Raw genomic sequence first — 17,175 nt, forward strand, 5'->3', positions numbered from 1 at the left:
GCAGAAAGGTAGAAATACAGTAATTGCACCTTTCCACTAAGAAAATGACGAGAACAACAAGAGAAGAGATTAGAATGAAATGTTTAATAGTTCACCTCAGAACAGATTACTACTTCAAAGCATATTCCTATGTCACAGTCACAGAAGTTGTTGCTAGGAATGATATTCACAAGTATCTCACTTGAATGTGTTTAACAACTTGATCATGAAGTGAAGGGAGGGTACAAGAGTGGAGTTTACTGCGCCCCAAGCAGAATGGCATCCCAACATGTGGTCTAATAGACTCAGCATGGTCCTAATTTAGGATCTGCTGGTGATAAAATTTACATTTGCAAAACGTATTTTTCCAGACTATCTTGATGGCAACACACTAGAAATGTGAATCGAACCTTACTTTTATGCAAAACATGAACAGATGTTTCCAGCTGAGAAAGTATTAAATGCCTTAGTGTATGGGCTTGAGACTTCCCGACTGTCCAGCGTGAACAGTTTTCTCCCCTCAGATAATTACATTTAAGGTTTTTCTTCTTGAATTACAAAACAGTTACATTTAAATCACTTGCTGGAGGGTGGAATGCATACAGTGAATAACCTTTTGATCAAAAACTGCATTTTTAAAAATTATTGGCATGACACAGTTTAGACTGCTTTTCCTCATGATCAGACTAAATAAAAAGATCAGCACACTAATCTAATTGCTGCATTCTTATTGACATAATCCCTCAAAAATTAGAAATCCTCCTCATACTGCATTTATAATAATTTCTTCCTTATTTTTAGCATTTTAAAGTGGGAATAACAATGTTACATAAAATCAAATCACTTGGGTTTCAACTCTTTCAAGACATATTTCTGTTTTTAAAAGGTATACTTTTAAAGTAGAGGTAGGCTTTTTGCATTTAAAAACTTCATTCTTCATTTTCATACAGCGTGTAAGTTATGCATATAGAAGCCAATATTAACTAGGTAAATGGTCTTCATTTAGATGCAAGAAGAACACATCCAGTGAGAAAACCCAAGATGTATAGCCAGGAGGAGCCAGCAAGAAACCTCCTCTTCGAATTTAAAATTAATGCATCGAATCAATTTGTACGGATGAATTCCTGACAGTGACATTTTTTTTTGCATGTTGGTTATTCCACGTGTAACCAGACCTTGTAAGCATATCAAAAGATTCTCTGCAATTTTTTCAGCTTTAATTAACCAAACTTTCATGTCCAGTGAAAGTCGGTCTTATCAAATATTAAAAATATCCATTGTCTCTCTGTAAATAATTCTCTGGCTTAAATAAGTGAAAAAGCAGGAATTCTCATTGAAGTAACTATTGTACACATTTTTTTTTAAGGTATCTATAAGCAATTTTACTCCTGAAGTTCACTAAAGTTAGGAATTTTTCTGTATATAAATTAAGCTAAATTGTTTAACTTTCTGCTCATTTTTTAAAAATAAAGCCAAGAACAGCTTATTTTTATTTGCATCGAAATAATTCTGTCTTTGGCACATTGGTGGTGGGTTTTTTTCCCATTTTGCTTTTCTCAGATTTCAAAGAAAACTAGTTGTCTATGAGGTTCTAGAGAAGAGTATGAGCCACATGCAGTAACATGGACCATTTTGCTATGTCAGTTTTGGAAGACCTTAACCTCAGGGGATCATTAACTTGCTCTGATGTTAGAAATTCCTGATGTTAGATGTGGGAATTCAAGGATAATATATACAGTAAAAGCAGAATCATTATGCTTCTGCAGATATCACTGAAGGTTCTGGGCTGCTTCCCTTTGTTAGATAGAGTGGAATTTCTTCTATCCTGACAGCATTCATATTTCCCTTTGCATCCTCTGGTCTTTGTTTCTTTATGACCAATATAGGGTTTATAGAACAAAATCCTATCTTTTGCTAAATAAGCATATTGCAGCTGGAACACAATCTTCTCTGATCTCAAACAGAAGTAGGAAATGCTTCTTTATTTTATTCGTATGCTAATAAAATAAGGAATGCAAAAGATGCCATTATAATTTCCTCCCAAGTTCTGACTCCGAATGCCTTTATAACTTCAAGACTATGATTTCAATTTCACCATTTAATACTAAATGTATTGGTTTTTTGTGGGGAAAACAGTAGTAAAAGATGAAGTGCTTATAATTCTGTGTCATTTTACGCCTAATCTCAGAAGAATACTATGTTTTTCAGGGGCTTTTGACTGCACTTGAAGAACTATTACCTGCTTTTATTAAGTGTGATATCACCCATCCAGTATGCATAATGCTCTCTCCATTGTCTATTCAGAGCTGTCTGTTTATATTATTGTTGCCCTTTTTCTTTTATCTTATCGTGTTATTTTTATGATACATTTTATAATGAAAAAAGTAATGAATTTCCATAAAACTTATGAAGTTGAAGTTACTGCAGTTGAGTCTCTTTTTTTTTTTTTTTATACTTGCCTTTTGGAATTATTGACTACAGAACATATACTAAAGAAATTATCTTAATCAGTGTGATCAAAATTTAGAATACATGTAATTATCAAGGCTGAATACTAATTAATACCTTTTGAATTGCCCACTTAATTTGCCATTTTAATTAATTGACATTGATACGGTGATTTTGCTCACTGATTATGCTGCTTTTGGAAGTTGCTAATACTGGCTTAGCTCCTCAAGTTCTTCCATCATATTTCATAATCCTTGCAACCACCGAGTCAGCAAAGCGTATGAATTGCATATAACTTCGCAACAGGTAAACAGGTCATGCTTGGAGATAAACTTAAGACAAAAGATTTACAACAATTTTATTTATTTTTTTTTACTTTGGATGTGTGTACAACCAGTCCTAGTAGGAAAAGTCTTCCTGATACTGAAGCAACTGATAACCTGGCCTCATCTGGAATCAATACTGCCTAGCTTTTGGAGAATCCCAACAGACGGTTTTATAAAATTTTATTGTAGAAATATTTTTTCAAACTTTGCCATATTGTTGTCATAGTACACATTTGGAATGAAATATATTTTTGGCAAGGATTAATAGCAGAGAAATGCATAAATAAATTTTAAAAAAGAAATTACTTGGCTAAATATTTATAAAATTAAATGGAAAATGTACAATATTTTGAAACATTGGCCCACTTGACGATGTCTAATATATTCTTAGCAAAATTACTGTTTGGATGTCTGCTAAAGTACCATTTTTACACACTATTTCTGACTCTAGATGTCAGTCAGGAATACTATCTTGATCTTTATTTTTAGGACCCTTCAGGAGGACCTAGATAGTAGGGTTTATTTTAGTTTTCTTTCCTCTCCAACCTTGCCCCTAACTGTATTTGCATTTGAGAGTTTTGAACCACATTTTTCAGCAATCTATGTTAGTGTTGTGAGAAAATTAAATACTACCTTTTATTTGTTATTTCAGCAAATTGATGAGTGCCCTTCTCACTCCTGCTCATGGACAGAAATATTAGTATACATGGACAAAACTTTTAGTATACAACATGTACAATAACATTGCGTAACAGATGCACCTCCACTTTTTCAAAGCAGCATTTTATTCCATTGCCATTTTGACTTAATTCCTTTCTGTCTCTATCTTTGCTGCTAAGAAGATGCTTATGCTAGATACAGCTTAGCGTGCCAAGGTTGCGGTGTTATTAAATAAATGTTTGACTTTGTAAGGAAACTGAAGAGAAATAGGACTTGCCTTTCCTGTTCAGCATAGGTGTTCAGTCTGATTTTACAGATTTCAAAAGCAGAGATAGTGTCAAGTTCACTCAGCCGGGACAGCACTTGCATATCAGTCCAAGGCTCCTTCACACTCATGCAGCAAATCAGAACAGACAGTCAGACAGATTTGTGTTATTCTCTGCCACTGAATTATTTAATACCAGATACACTTGAACCCCACAACACTTTAATCCCACAAATCCTGACCTGTCTTCATAACTCTAAAAGGCAAACACAAACGTGATAATCTTCTGAAGAGATTTTCTTCACACTGCTGTTGCGAGCTCATTCGACACAGCCTACAAAGGACAGCTGTGGTCAGCATTTTTAAAGTATTCTGTAGGTTTTAACCATAAGGTTTAGAACATTTACTTTCTTAAGGATAAGTCTGTTGAAAAATTAATGGCATTTTCTACTGGGAGTTTTATACTAGTTGTAAGTGAACGGGTATTCATATCTACAGAAAGGAAATAAAATCAGAACAGTGCCACTGTCTTCGTGTAGGTCACCACTGGGCTGTCCTCCAGGTTTCCACTCTCACTTCAACTATCTGTCTGTATTTTGTGCCTTTTGCTAACAGATCATTTTGTAAAATGTGAATTTTATTCTGCAACCGAAAAGGCTGTGATCACCATGCTTATTCATGTAGACCACTGAACAACCTTCCAAAAATTGTCTTTTACTCCTTTTTCCAAATAATATTTTGATTGCTATATCACTGACAAGAAGTGCAGCCACTCAGTTCTGGGGGGGGTTTTTGTGGTTTTTTTTGCGTGTGTTGGGGTTTTTTTGTTTGTTTTCCTTTAAAGAAAAGAAGGAAAAAAACCCAACCTTGTGTAAGATTGCAGGCTAAATGAGTTATTTACCTCTCTACTAAGAGGGCTTTAATTCACCCTTAGTAACAGCAGGGAATGAAATATGTTTAATTCCGTGATACAGTCTCGCTTTAGATTTTAACTGTCTTTTGTCCGCGAGACTGTAGATACACAGATTTCTGTTTGTTTAAATATTTTCACCTAAGTGGGGAAAATGTACTAAGTGTACATTTTTGAAGGACAGCACTTTCCTGCTCTGTATTAAGAATTGCCAGTTTACATTTCCAGATTTCAGTATTTACAGTTGTGTGTTATTTCATAAATTATTCCATTTTTGTCTCAGTCCACCACTCTTTATTTAGATAGCTTGTAGAGGCTTCTTTCATTTTGAATTTATTATGCAGTCTGCTAACAGAGTATAAAAAAGAAGGCAGAAAATAATTACAAGTTTAAGAACAAGCAAAACTAAAAGTCAATAATTGCACAGCAGACACTGCAGTGACTGGCTGACCCTTGAGAGAATGCATGGTTTTTATTGCTTTGAGGTCTTACTGACTCCAGTGTGTGTCAGTAGAGTAAACCATTACTGCTTCTTTTGTTCCTGCTATTATCATTACCATTAGTGTAGTCTTAATCTAAATATAGATTTTTAGAACAATATAATTTTCAGACCAGATGATAGCTGAGGGAAAAGGGGGTTTGTACATTTAAGATAAGTAGTTTATATTCTTTGCTTGATAACTCTGCTTGTTTCTTGGTGTTCAAATAAGAACAAAATGTATGTAGTCTTATGCAAGAAATTATCAGTGACAGCAAATCTAAGATCGGCCTCATGATTCTGTCATAGCTTAATGTCTGCAAATAGATTTGTTAGTAAGTGACAGAAAATATGCATTTAGAGTATAAAATAGCAAGTGTACAACTTTTTCCCCACTTTTTTTCTTCTTACCTTTCTTAGTTTTGAAGATTTGTTTACGTATGGTGTGCCAATGCTAATGCATCTATATGGGAGTGAAATCTTACTTGTTTTTCTTGCTATTTAAGACCTTGCTACTTAAGATCAAGTTATTTTTTTGCTAGTACAGTCTCATACACTCTCATAGAGTTTCAGTTGCAGATTTAGGCTCATCCAAATCAAAACATGATCAAAATATGTGACAATTTCTGTGGAAGCTCATTCAAAGTGCTTTGGTGAGGCTTGTCAGAGAGATTATCACAGACATTTTAACATGTTTTGAAAAGTTCACTCTTGTTCTTGAGGCTAAGAGGTAAATTAAATAAAAATAACATGTAAGTTGTCATTGTACATTTTTTAAGACTATTTTGTCCTCATCTAGGTAGTGCAGTTGAGACTGGTTCCACAGTGGGAGTTGTCATACAAACATTGAAATCCCTTCGGTAGTGAGTTTGCCTTGTAGAAACTAATCTTTTATGTATCAGACTCTCTTATCTTAACAATCTGAGAGCTTTGGCAGTCAGCTTCCTTTAAATCCTTTCTAAACAGATGCATTTGGAGGTGGCAGAAGGATTGTTTTCAGAAATTCCAGTAAATATTAATGTTATATTAGTATCATTAATAATTCTTCAAATGAAAACTATTTTTGATAGAAGAAAAAGCAACAACCTCAATTTATCAGGGAAAAAAAAATCTACGTGAACTCTGAAAATTCAACTTTGAGAGTCTCCTTCAGTGTTACTGAGAGGAGGGCAATGGGTTATTTAAGTACAGGTTTTAAAATGTCATATGGGACAGCAGCAAGTAATCTTAAAACACTGGGATTTTTTTATTACTAAAGTTTTCATGGAAGCCAACCATATTAGGTGATGTGTAGGTTTAAAAGTTGCAGTTTTGTGTTTTCTACTTTGTGATTATCTGAAAATCCTACTTAGTTCTTTTGACAACAAAAGATTTCTTATATTATTAGAACTCAAGTCTTATCTTGTTTCTTGGCATTGTATAAGGTAAAGTATGTTGCAGAATTTGTGTCTCATTGTAAAGAAACCACATCAGCAGTAATATCTTTCTGGCAACATATCAGGTATTAAAGCTGTCTTCTTTCCAACTTCTTTGCTACTAGTTTTATAGACAGACCGAGTGGAATCAGCACAGTATCAGAACTGTTATTTGGTCAAAGATTCAAGAAAGCAAAATATTATTAAATAGGAATGGCTGTATTATAAACAGACATGCATTTGAAAATTTTAAGCAACGTGTGCATGAATGCTTGCAATCTGCATTCTGCATGTGACTGTATAAAAAAAAAAAAAGATGGATTTTTTTTCTGTTGGTAGACCAGTACAGTACATTTAATATGGAAGTTATTTAGGTGTTTTATATCATCACCACTTTAACACATCTTTTTAAAATGCTGCTTTTCACCAGAACTGGAAATGATGACATGGGATTACTCATTAACAGAACATACAGATGCAAGAACAAGCCACTTGTAAACCATAGAATCATAAAATGCATTAGTTTGGAAGGGGCCTTAAAGGTCATCTAGTCCAATCCCCCTGCAGTAAGGAGGGACACCTTTAAACTAGATCAGATTGCTCAGCACTTCATCAAGCCTGAACTGCAAGGCTTATAAAAACTGCATCACTTTTGGAAGAATTTGACTTCTTTTTATTTATATCCTTTTTTTTGACACTGTATCTTACAGAAAAGGATCTGTTTCATAACATTTCAAGTTTATTGTAGTCACCCATCCTCAATAGTCAAACTTGTTATGTTCATCAGAAAATGAAGAATACTTGCTAATAAAAATCAAGCAGTAATGAACTTTTATTGGGCAAATTGCTACCCTAATTAAATCTATAATAATCCATCAAAGGCAGCTGCACATGAACAGGTGGAATCATGGTTATTTCATGGATTTAGAGTTTTGTGGTGAAACCAAATTCTTCTTACTCTTCTGGATATTTTTAATTTTTTTTACCAAAAATGCAGTGTCTCTAGATGAACCACATGTTGTTATACATTAAAATTCATGGCAGAATTCTTGGTCTTATGATGTCTTTTTAGTATCAGAGAGAGGTTTTTCAGCGTGTGTATTAGAAGTACTTTGTTTTATTTATCTTTACTTTCTCAGTTTGTCTGGAGACTTCTCAGAGAAGCCATATCCTACCAAAGACTTCTAGTCTTTTTACTGTATAATATGCTCAAAGATCCCATATGTCTTAATATGTATGCCTATGGATTGCAAGACGTATCAAAACCTAGTTCTCTGAACAGTGTGCTTCATGTGACATATTTCAGTTTCAGTACCAGTTTTCTACAGTAGAAGATTGTTCTCAATAGCTAGAAAATGTATGCTGGAAACATTTCCATTACTTTTGTATAACTATATCTTGTTAAAGAGCTGAAATGTTTTTCAAACCTCTCTAAAGTCTTTCTGATTCATGATTAATGAATATGTTAATAGTATAATTCATGCTAATGATAAAATGCTCCCCATTTTAAACTCTCATTTCATGTGTAGTCTAATTTGATTCAGAGGTTTTTTGGTGTGTGGGGGGTTCGGTTGGTTTTTTTTGTTGTTGTTGTTGGTTGTGGTATTGGGGGGTTTATGATTTTTTTTTTTTTTTTCTCCCCAATCCTATCCTGGAAGGTCACTGTCAAGAAAATAGATTAAATTATTCAAAAAGTATTGCTTCTGAGCCAAATTTGGAAAAAAATCCTGGCTAGTTCCTGTGTTTATTCAGATACCAGTTTGGAGAGAAAAAGTAAAAACAATTAATTACTTTTTTTAAAATATCTTTCATGTTATTTGAGAATTGAAGGTTAGTTTTTAGATGGTGTAGGTTGGCTTGACAGATATTTTGCCCCCAGTATTGAAAGGAGAAATATTTCCAAGGAAATAATTAACTTACATGCAAGCAAGTCCTTAGATTGAAATTTATTAAGTACCTAACTACTAGGACTTCAAAAATCCATGTTTTAACAGATGGAAAAGACAATATTAAACTAGGATTCAAAAAGAAAAGAAAAAAAAAAAAGAAGTCAAAGGAATAGGACAGGGTAACAGAAGTCAATCCTGCTCTGATAAATCAAGAGCTTACAGGAAAGAATTTTGAGAGAATGATTGATATTCCAGGCTTTGCAATAGTGGTTGTTTATCTATTTGTTGTGATTAGATAATTAAATCTTTTCCTATTTGCTAGTGGATTCTGACAGCTGCATATGTACTTTTTATTTGTCAGATAGAATGGATAAACAATTTCTAGCATGTATATTGTTTGCAAGGTACTTGTTTTATTTATTGTGTGAAAGATATTTGTGTAGATAAATTATAAGGTATTTGCCTATTTGATTAACAGAGCATTTTGTAAAGGAAAATAATGAACAACAAATGGAAAAATCACAGCTGGCACTAATGTCTCTTCTTTCCATGTGTACTCTTGCCTGTGTAAAGACATGGATATTCTTGTAAACATCAATTACTAGTGGACACTGAGTATAATAAAATGGTATTAAAATATTAATGAGAAGACAAGAGGATGGTGACAGCCAGTTACTTCCTGGACCAAATTCTATAATAGAAGTGAAGCCTCTGGAGGCTGAGGGCTGTAGTATTACTTGATTTGCAAAAGTTGTATTTTTTTGGTTTGTTTTAATTTTGGAGAGTGATTTAGTTGGTTGGTTTGGGGCTGTTTGTTTTTAAATGAGAATATTCTGTACACTGTGGCCACTGAGAAACTAAATGTTGGGGGTATTAGAGAGAACATGCCATTTCTCCATCTATTTCTAGGTAGAACTAAACCTCTAGCTCTCTTTCATAATGTATCAAAGGTATGGAGATAGGTCAGAAAGCCAAACCAAAATTATTGACAGTATGTCTCTTCCTGATTTCCAAATATATGTGAAGGTTCCTTCCCTAATGTAATCTGCATTCTGAGAAGATGGAATGAGATGCCACGCTGTAGCACTATTGAACCTGACAGAATATATTAATTGGTTTCTTTCTCTTCCCCCCCCCCCCCCCCTTCGTTTCGTTGAAATCTTAGCTAAGCCAGGATTGATCTAAGACAGTAAAAACTCACAGCTCTTTGCTTTCTATCAGTGCTCATGTTAAAACACTTATGGAATTAATGATAAATTTCTTGTACAACAGTGTTTTTTCATCTTGATTCACTAGACTCAGTGTAGGAAGTAAATGTCAATGCCAGATAACAAAGTAACTACTTCAAAGAGCTGACACATGCCTTACATTTTTATAAATTGCTATTGGCTTGAAACGTTGAGTCAGATGAACCACTTTTCCTGCTGATGTATAACATGGCTACATGCAAAACCTGAAATTATCTTTATGCTTATGTAAAGCTTATTGTTCTTACTGCTAAAGTCCACAGAGATTTTATGGGTGCATTTTTTGGATAGTTGTTCTGTTGCATATTTTAAAGTCTGTGAATACCATGTTCCTTAGATTTTCCACAGACTTCATGAGGTGTGTAAGCCTGTAGAATGTACAAGCTATGTAGTTATATTAGAGGTTGGCTTCAGTAGTTGTTTTGTATGAACACATTCACTAAAAAAACCTGTCATATTTTTTTCCTGTGTCACTGTCACTTCCAGTAATTAAAAGATGTGAAGACAAACATACAAGGCACAACTTTGAAAACAGGCTTCTTTTTTTTTTTTTTTCCCCCAATATTTATACAGCATAGAAAAATATAATTTTTCCTATGTCTGGTACTGCTTAATTAGGATCACGATGTCAAATTGTATACTAGGTGCATTTTGACTAAAGAAACATAGATAGAAAGTTCATGCTGAATGAGGTAACAGCTACCTTTATAAACTTTGGCTCCTTGACATTGATATGCAAGTTTAGTCTGTAAGTTTGGAAGTAATTGTAAGGTTCTAATTAGTCTCTAGAGAACTCACATGGACAATAGATTGCTCATTAGTCTGTCAGCTTTCCGAGTTCATTGGCTGCTTCTCATGTCTAATGTGGAAACTGAAACGATGCATGTTAATTTGCCTTCCAGACGTTGCAACTGCCTGTCCAGATAAGAAGTCCATCTTAATGTATGTGACTTCCCTCTTCCAAGTTCTGCCCCAGCAAGTCACCATGGAAGCCATCAGGGAAGTGGATATGTTGCCAGGACACTCAAAGGTCACTAGAGAAGAGCACATACAAGTACATCATCAACAGCGTTTTTCACAAGAAGTGAGTTCACTTTTCTGCTTTCATCTTGCTGCTCTAAGGTGGTTCTTTCCCTTCCCTACCCCATCAGTTTAATCTCAGATGGCCAATTGAAGGCAAAAAAAACACAGGCATAATGGACAAAGTCTCTTCATCACAGAGAAGTCAAATGTATTTGTCTGCATAAACTGTACAGTTACTTCTTGAGTGTTTGTTTGTAAATTATGAAGATTCTTGAAATTACATTGATATTCTACTGATATTAAGTCCTGCTGGTATTAGTCCTAAATTGCTTTTGGAAAGGATGTCAGGATAAATGAGAGCTTTCCTTCATACCATCACTGTTTTGACTGTTGAATACCCACGCTGTCCTTGAAAAACAGAACTGGTGATGACCCTCCTACTTCTTTTTCTTCACTTTCTTTTAAAATCATTACTTATTTTTATAATCCATGTTCCTATATGTATATCTGTTCTTTCCACCTCAAATTTCTTTGTAGGTCACACTCAGGGTACCCCAGGGACCTTCATCATCTCCTAAACCGCGGTTCAAAAGTTATGCATATGCACAAACTGTGTATGTCTCATCCCCTGACCAAAAACGGAGGCAAGTTCCTCCACAGGTCTGTCAATATTGTTGTTTGCTTTAAAAGAATGTTTTATTAAGCTTGGGCTTGGAGTGAATGAGTTTGTGTGTTTTGCTTGTGCCTGATCTTGATGACCTACTTTTTCCAGGATTTGGGGTTTTTTAGCATCTGTCGAGTGTTTACTTTTTGCTGTGTATTTCAGCATGGCTGGCAAAAGGTGTTATGCTGATTGTTTGGGATGAAGAACATTCAAATACTGCTGCTTTTTAGAATTATAAACTGCTTTTTGAAAGTAGTACATAAATTTCCTTAAAAGAGTATTAGAAGAACAAACCAAAAAAAAAAGTTTTTTTGCCACCTAATTATTATATTTCTGCCTTGGGTTTCACTATAGAAAAACAAGATTTTCTGTTGCTTTTCCAAACCCTCATATCTAAAGAAAATTGTAAGTGATTATATTTTTCAGGAGGTTACTCTAGTTGGACAGGAGAGGAAACATTAAATTTAATAGCCTTCATATGACCTGGATTATTACATGATAACAGCTGGTCATTTTATCAGAAACAGTACAATGCCAACCTTCAGGTTAGGGTTTTGTGTTTCAGTTTTTGGGTTTGATTTTTTTACTTTTAAATGGCTGTAGTAGTTTAATAAAACTTGTTTCAGGCAGTCCTTATAATGAGCATTTCAGTAGCCAGATTTTTATAGCTTCTGATGAGTGTGAGTGGCAAAGGTCATATTATGTAATACAATGTACTTTCCTTTCATTATTTTGGAGAAAAGAGGTTTGCATATATTTGGCACTCCAGTATGAGTTTTCATGTGGAGACTTAATTCTATCTAACCTCTAAAAAAATATTGCAAAAATTACACTTTAATTCAACACCATGTTTCTGAATCTACTCATCAAGTGACATGTATTTTACTGAATACTGACTTCCTTTAAACACTGCAGGAAAGAAATCCTGGGAACATAAGCCTGAGCCCTGATACATTATACTGACACAAATGTGTTGTAGTGATGATAAACACAGCTTTTAAACAAGTTGTTTAAAACTGGTATAAGTGATTTGTTCTACTTTGATATCATACTGATAATTGAGAAGAGTGATGTCATGATACAGATTTTTTTTTTTCTTAAGCTACTTTTATTGTGATCAGTTTTGGGTTTTGTCAGCAACACACCATCAAGCATAATGTATAAGCTGATATAAACAAAGTCAGTTCTAAAAATCCCAGTTATTAAAATATAGCAAGAAAGCATCAGTTACTCAGTTGTTACCTTGCTTTCTCATCTTCCTGAATTTTGAAGCTTTGTGTACTACACTTATGCAATAACTATAATATTCTACTTACGCTGATTTGGCAGAATCTGAAGACCTAACCAGAATTCAGCCCTGTTGTGCTGGAACCTAAACAAATATTAATGAATGCAAAGCATTCACTTAAAAATCCTATGTGAAAATTACCATCCACCATCTTCTTATAATCAAGAATAACTTGAATTGCAAATAGTACCAATTAATATGAGAATTCAATATATACAATTCCTAATCAGTGATAAAGATTTTTTTTTTTTTTTTGTCTCCAGCCACGTACTTCTTGAAGAACAGCTGTCATCTGACTATTAAAAGAAATTTATAATCCTGGTTAAAATAGTTAATTGGTAATTATTTTTCTCTAGATACTTGAAACTAGATATACCTTAATAAACCCTTCTACTGTAATTAAATCAAAAATATTATTTCCTTTAAAACTCTTAGTAATTCATTTCTTCCAGGCAACTGCCGGTAGGATTTTCAGTAAAATCTTCTCTAGGGAATTTCATTAAAGAAATAAAGACCAAGTCAACTTTTTTTTTTTTCTTGGATTTTGTAGTTTGAGATGCTGTATCTCCTTTCCATCTAGTTACCAAAAAAAAAATTTCAGTAGTTTTAGTTTACTGTGGTCTGACAGTTTCAACGGTATCTTAGGTGCTATCATTAAGAAGTAAGATTTTCACTAAGTATGTGGTTCTGTTGAAAGGTATGGGTCTTTTTTTTTCTTTACAGACCTCTACAAACTTTTATTTTTTAGAACTTGAATATTATAATCTGTCCAGGATAATCAAAGAAGATACATAACATCACTATACAACAAAGTCTTTCACTTGCTTCTCTCTAGAGGTTCTAGCTTTGAAGATTGATCGTAAATGTCATAGTATTTACTTAGGTGATATTTTCAACATTCTGCATTTGGAAGAGTAATCCAATAGATTTCATATTCCAATCATGAGCCCACTGGAACTCAGAATAAAAATTAATTAAATAAGACCTCTTTCCAAAGATTTTGGATGTTATCCTTATTTGACCGTATATGCCATATGTTTATCCCATATATCAATAGCTGGAAATTTTAAAAATGGAGAAAGTTATGATTCTCTGAGCTCCATATTGGCAAGAAGGAGTAACATTCCCTCTTAAACAATCATCTGTCAGGGACCTTTACCTTCTATATTCTACCCTTGTCTATTCTTCTATGTCACATTTCACTTTCCCCATCTTCACTCTCCCTAATACCTTCACAACCTGTATATCTTTCAATTCACCCTTCCTTTCTGAACTCTTGTTTGGCTTATCACTCAGTAGTATACTTGCAAGGCCTAGTGTTCTAGTTGTACAAATTTGGCAAAACAAGTCTTCCTGAGACGTGTCTCAAATTCAAAGACGAGTGTTCTGCACCCAGTTCACTTGATGCTTTCTAGCTGTTTAACTACTTCTTGCTGAAACAGTTAACACACTTTAAATTCTCTTGCTAACATGAATAATAGTTCATAAACTCTTAGGATAGGAAGCCACTTCTCAAAACTGAATGCTTGAATTTCTGTGTAATAACATTAAGGAAGGCCCAAGAGAAAATATTTGTTGACAGGTTTCAGATGGCAGCTACTGCTTAGCAATTACAGAAGGCTTGCCTGACTGCAACTCTGTATTTCATCTCATATGCAGACTCTCTAATGAGACGGTCTGTCTACCTTCACTTAGAAAAAAGGAATCCTCGTGTTAATTTTCTGAGACATTTCAAAATCCCTGTTTTAACTTACCATTTTGCTTGTGTTTATATATAGTCTTTTGGTTTTGTTACATTGTTTCTCGCTGAACTTCTGACAAATAAGAAGAATAGTTTCACTTTCAAAGGTGGTTTTTTTAAAAAAGAAAATGTTTTATTGGAGCAGTTTCTGATATTGCTGTCAGGCAAAACATCTATCTCACTGCTTCATTTTTGCTTAGCGCCTACTACCTGAACTCTAGAGGAGAGAAAAGACACTGCCTTAAAAGGGTTCAAGAAAAGGATTATACAACACATATGTTTTGAGACTGGTGCTTTTGTAAATAAGCTTATAGCCAGTATGTCTAAAAGGCCAAAAGTGAGTCTGGCTGCTTTCTGACAGGAAATACAGGTTTTGCGTGCAGGATTACTCTTAGCATTTAAACTGACAAGCTTCAGTAGTTTTAAATTAAAATTACTTGGGATGCTGTAGCAGCTAATGTACACAGTGTTCCCTAGAATTTAAGAATTTGATTTAGGACTCTAAGAATTGGATGATTCACCTCAGGATTCAACCTAGTCATTAGGCCATGAGAATTCCATACCCTCTGGTCATTACTCCTATTTTTCAGAAATATTTTAATGTATTGTTTGGTTTGGTTTTTTGGTGGGTTTTTTTTTTACATTCTCTAGTTTTTGATATGGATTCTGTGGAATAACTGTACTGGATTTTCTCAATCAGTTCATACTACTGTACCTAACTTGGAAAGTCACTAGAAAGTCATCATAAAATGAAGCTGAATTTTCTCACACTCAAAACACAATCCTTGTAGAGGCCTTGCCCTTGGGGGTTCTGGTGCTCTAGACCCTTAATTTGCCTCACTCTTGGTCTTCTACCAGCAATTTAACTTTTAAAAAGCTGTGAGACCTCTGTTCTGGCACCCTTTGGGGTTCATCTGTGCCTTGGGCTTTAGTGGCGCAGCATCACAGAATTGCTGTATCCTTTCCTTTGAACTAATACAGACCTTTCTTTAACCAAATATGGTCCTGTTTACATTGTGGTAATTTACCTTTTGGAGAGGCGTCAGGATAGAAGTCTCATAAAGTACAGCCATATAGAATTTTAGTTTCAGCTTTTGGTGATATTTCTAAGGTAAGACACTCAGCACAGAAAATACCCCATTAACAGCAATGATTGTTCATAATAGATTTATGGGATAATTTAAAGTACAAATCAGGAAACATCAAAAAATACTTGTCTAATTATCTGCACATTTAATCACAGGATCTTGATAGATATAATTTGGGCACAAGTGTAGCTCTACTCCCAGCTGTTTGCCAAGGTGTTCTTTTTTAAATAAAGAATGGAATAGAAACTAGGTTTCTCCATTCAGAAAGGTAGAAACTGTTTCTGTAGAGCTAAGTAAGATTTCTAGGATTCAGACTAGCTATAATAAAATAGCAAAATCTATCACCAAAAATCAGAACAAGGAGATGCAGAGATGGAAGAATAAAGCTAGATCAAGTCCTTTGGATTTCTTAGGGAGCTCTTCAAAATGGTGTGTCTACCTGGAACAGTTCTAAAAATGATAAAGCAAACAGTTTCGAGCATGTTTGTGTACTTATATTTTCAATAGCAGTCTCACAAATTTATGGCTTATTCTCCAAGCCTGAAGGGTTGTCAGGATGACAGTGCAGTTTCCTGTCACTTTGTGTATAGAGTCCAGCAGCAGTTCTGAAAATCTGAAAAGTTATTATTCATCCCCATTTCAAACCGTAAGAAGAATCCCCATCTCAAACCTTAAGAAAGGTGTTTGACTTTATGAAAATATAAAAGATAATTTGGTCTGAGGCTGAGAAAGGAAGGAATTGGTTGGTTATTTGCGATCTTAGGCATTCGTGCAATAAGTTGATGGTGTGCTATTGTCTCACACCTGACATAGGAAACTCACATCAGTATCTAAATCAAGACTCTCACATCAGTATCTAAATCAAGACTATCTACATATGAACCTTAATCATCGTGATGTGTTCATTCCTTTCCTTATATGCTGTCACAGGAGCTCTTGAGTAGACTGAGATGCAAGATGCTGGACCATTTCTTCACTTTGGCTCCTGGGCATTGGAATTTCAAAAGTTTAAGGATGTTTATGTTAAATTGGATATTAGGGGGAAGTTTTCTACAGAGAGAGTGGCGAGGTGCTGTAATGGGCTGCCCAGAGAGGTGGTAGATGTCACATCCCTGGAGGTGTTCAAGGCCAGGTTGGATGGGGCCCTGGGCAACATTGTGTAGATCTAGGCCTGAAGGTTGGTGGCTCTGCCTGTGGAACTCTATGATCCTTGGGGTCCCTTACAACCCATATCATTCTATGATTCTATGATTAAGAAGAAAGAAAAAAAAAAAAGGCAACAATAATTCCTTTCTTATTTTCTGTCTTGTCTAAGTGCAATTGTGTCAAGGATGAGACTACCATTTTATCTTAGATTGATACCATACCACTCTCTTGTGGGAATGCTGGGTTCTGTTTAAATGCAAATAGTCAAAGATCAGGGGTACTGACAGACATTTTAATACTTGGCTTATGCATTTAGTGATTTTGAAAGATGTACCAAGCATGGATTTCAACTCCATATATAAAATTACTGCTTCCTGGATCCCAGTAGCATAATTTCTGCTTTTCTACCTGAGTTTTCTGTGGAAAGTCAAGAGTAGACATGTTGCTTTAACATATAATCGCTTTTAGAGGATTACCTGAAGTGTTGGTTAAACGTATGTGAATGTGATGAAAACAATAAGGATGTCATCTTCTAGTTAAGATTGCTTCTGGTGATTGTTAATTGCAGTACTTTTGTATAATTTAACTGAAATTCTTATCCCATGTTA

The 17,175-nt window shown here is 34.5% G+C and overlaps 1 protein-coding gene across 4 annotated transcripts in view; it reads left to right on the top strand.

Moving 5' to 3' along the window:
- DMD (dystrophin) overlaps positions 1-17,175 on the top strand; it is a gene marked incomplete at its 5' end in the record, with an annotated part of 1,290,802 nt that overhangs the window by 457,168 nt on the left and 816,459 nt on the right. For 3 of the 4 annotated variants that reach the window (XM_084279200.1, XM_084279199.1, XM_084279201.1), the window contains 2 exons: positions 10,520-10,701; positions 11,178-11,300. In XM_084279200.1, the coding sequence (XP_084135326.1) occupies positions 10,520-10,701; positions 11,178-11,300 (305 nt within the window). The remainder of the gene's footprint in view (positions 1-10,519; positions 10,702-11,177; positions 11,301-17,175) is intronic. The other variant, XM_084279202.1, reaches the window with a different exon arrangement.

Source organism: Gallinula chloropus (genome assembly GCF_964237585.1).
Source record: "Gallinula chloropus genome assembly, chromosome: 1".
NCBI classification, from domain to species: domain Eukaryota; kingdom Metazoa; phylum Chordata; class Aves; order Gruiformes; family Rallidae; genus Gallinula; species Gallinula chloropus.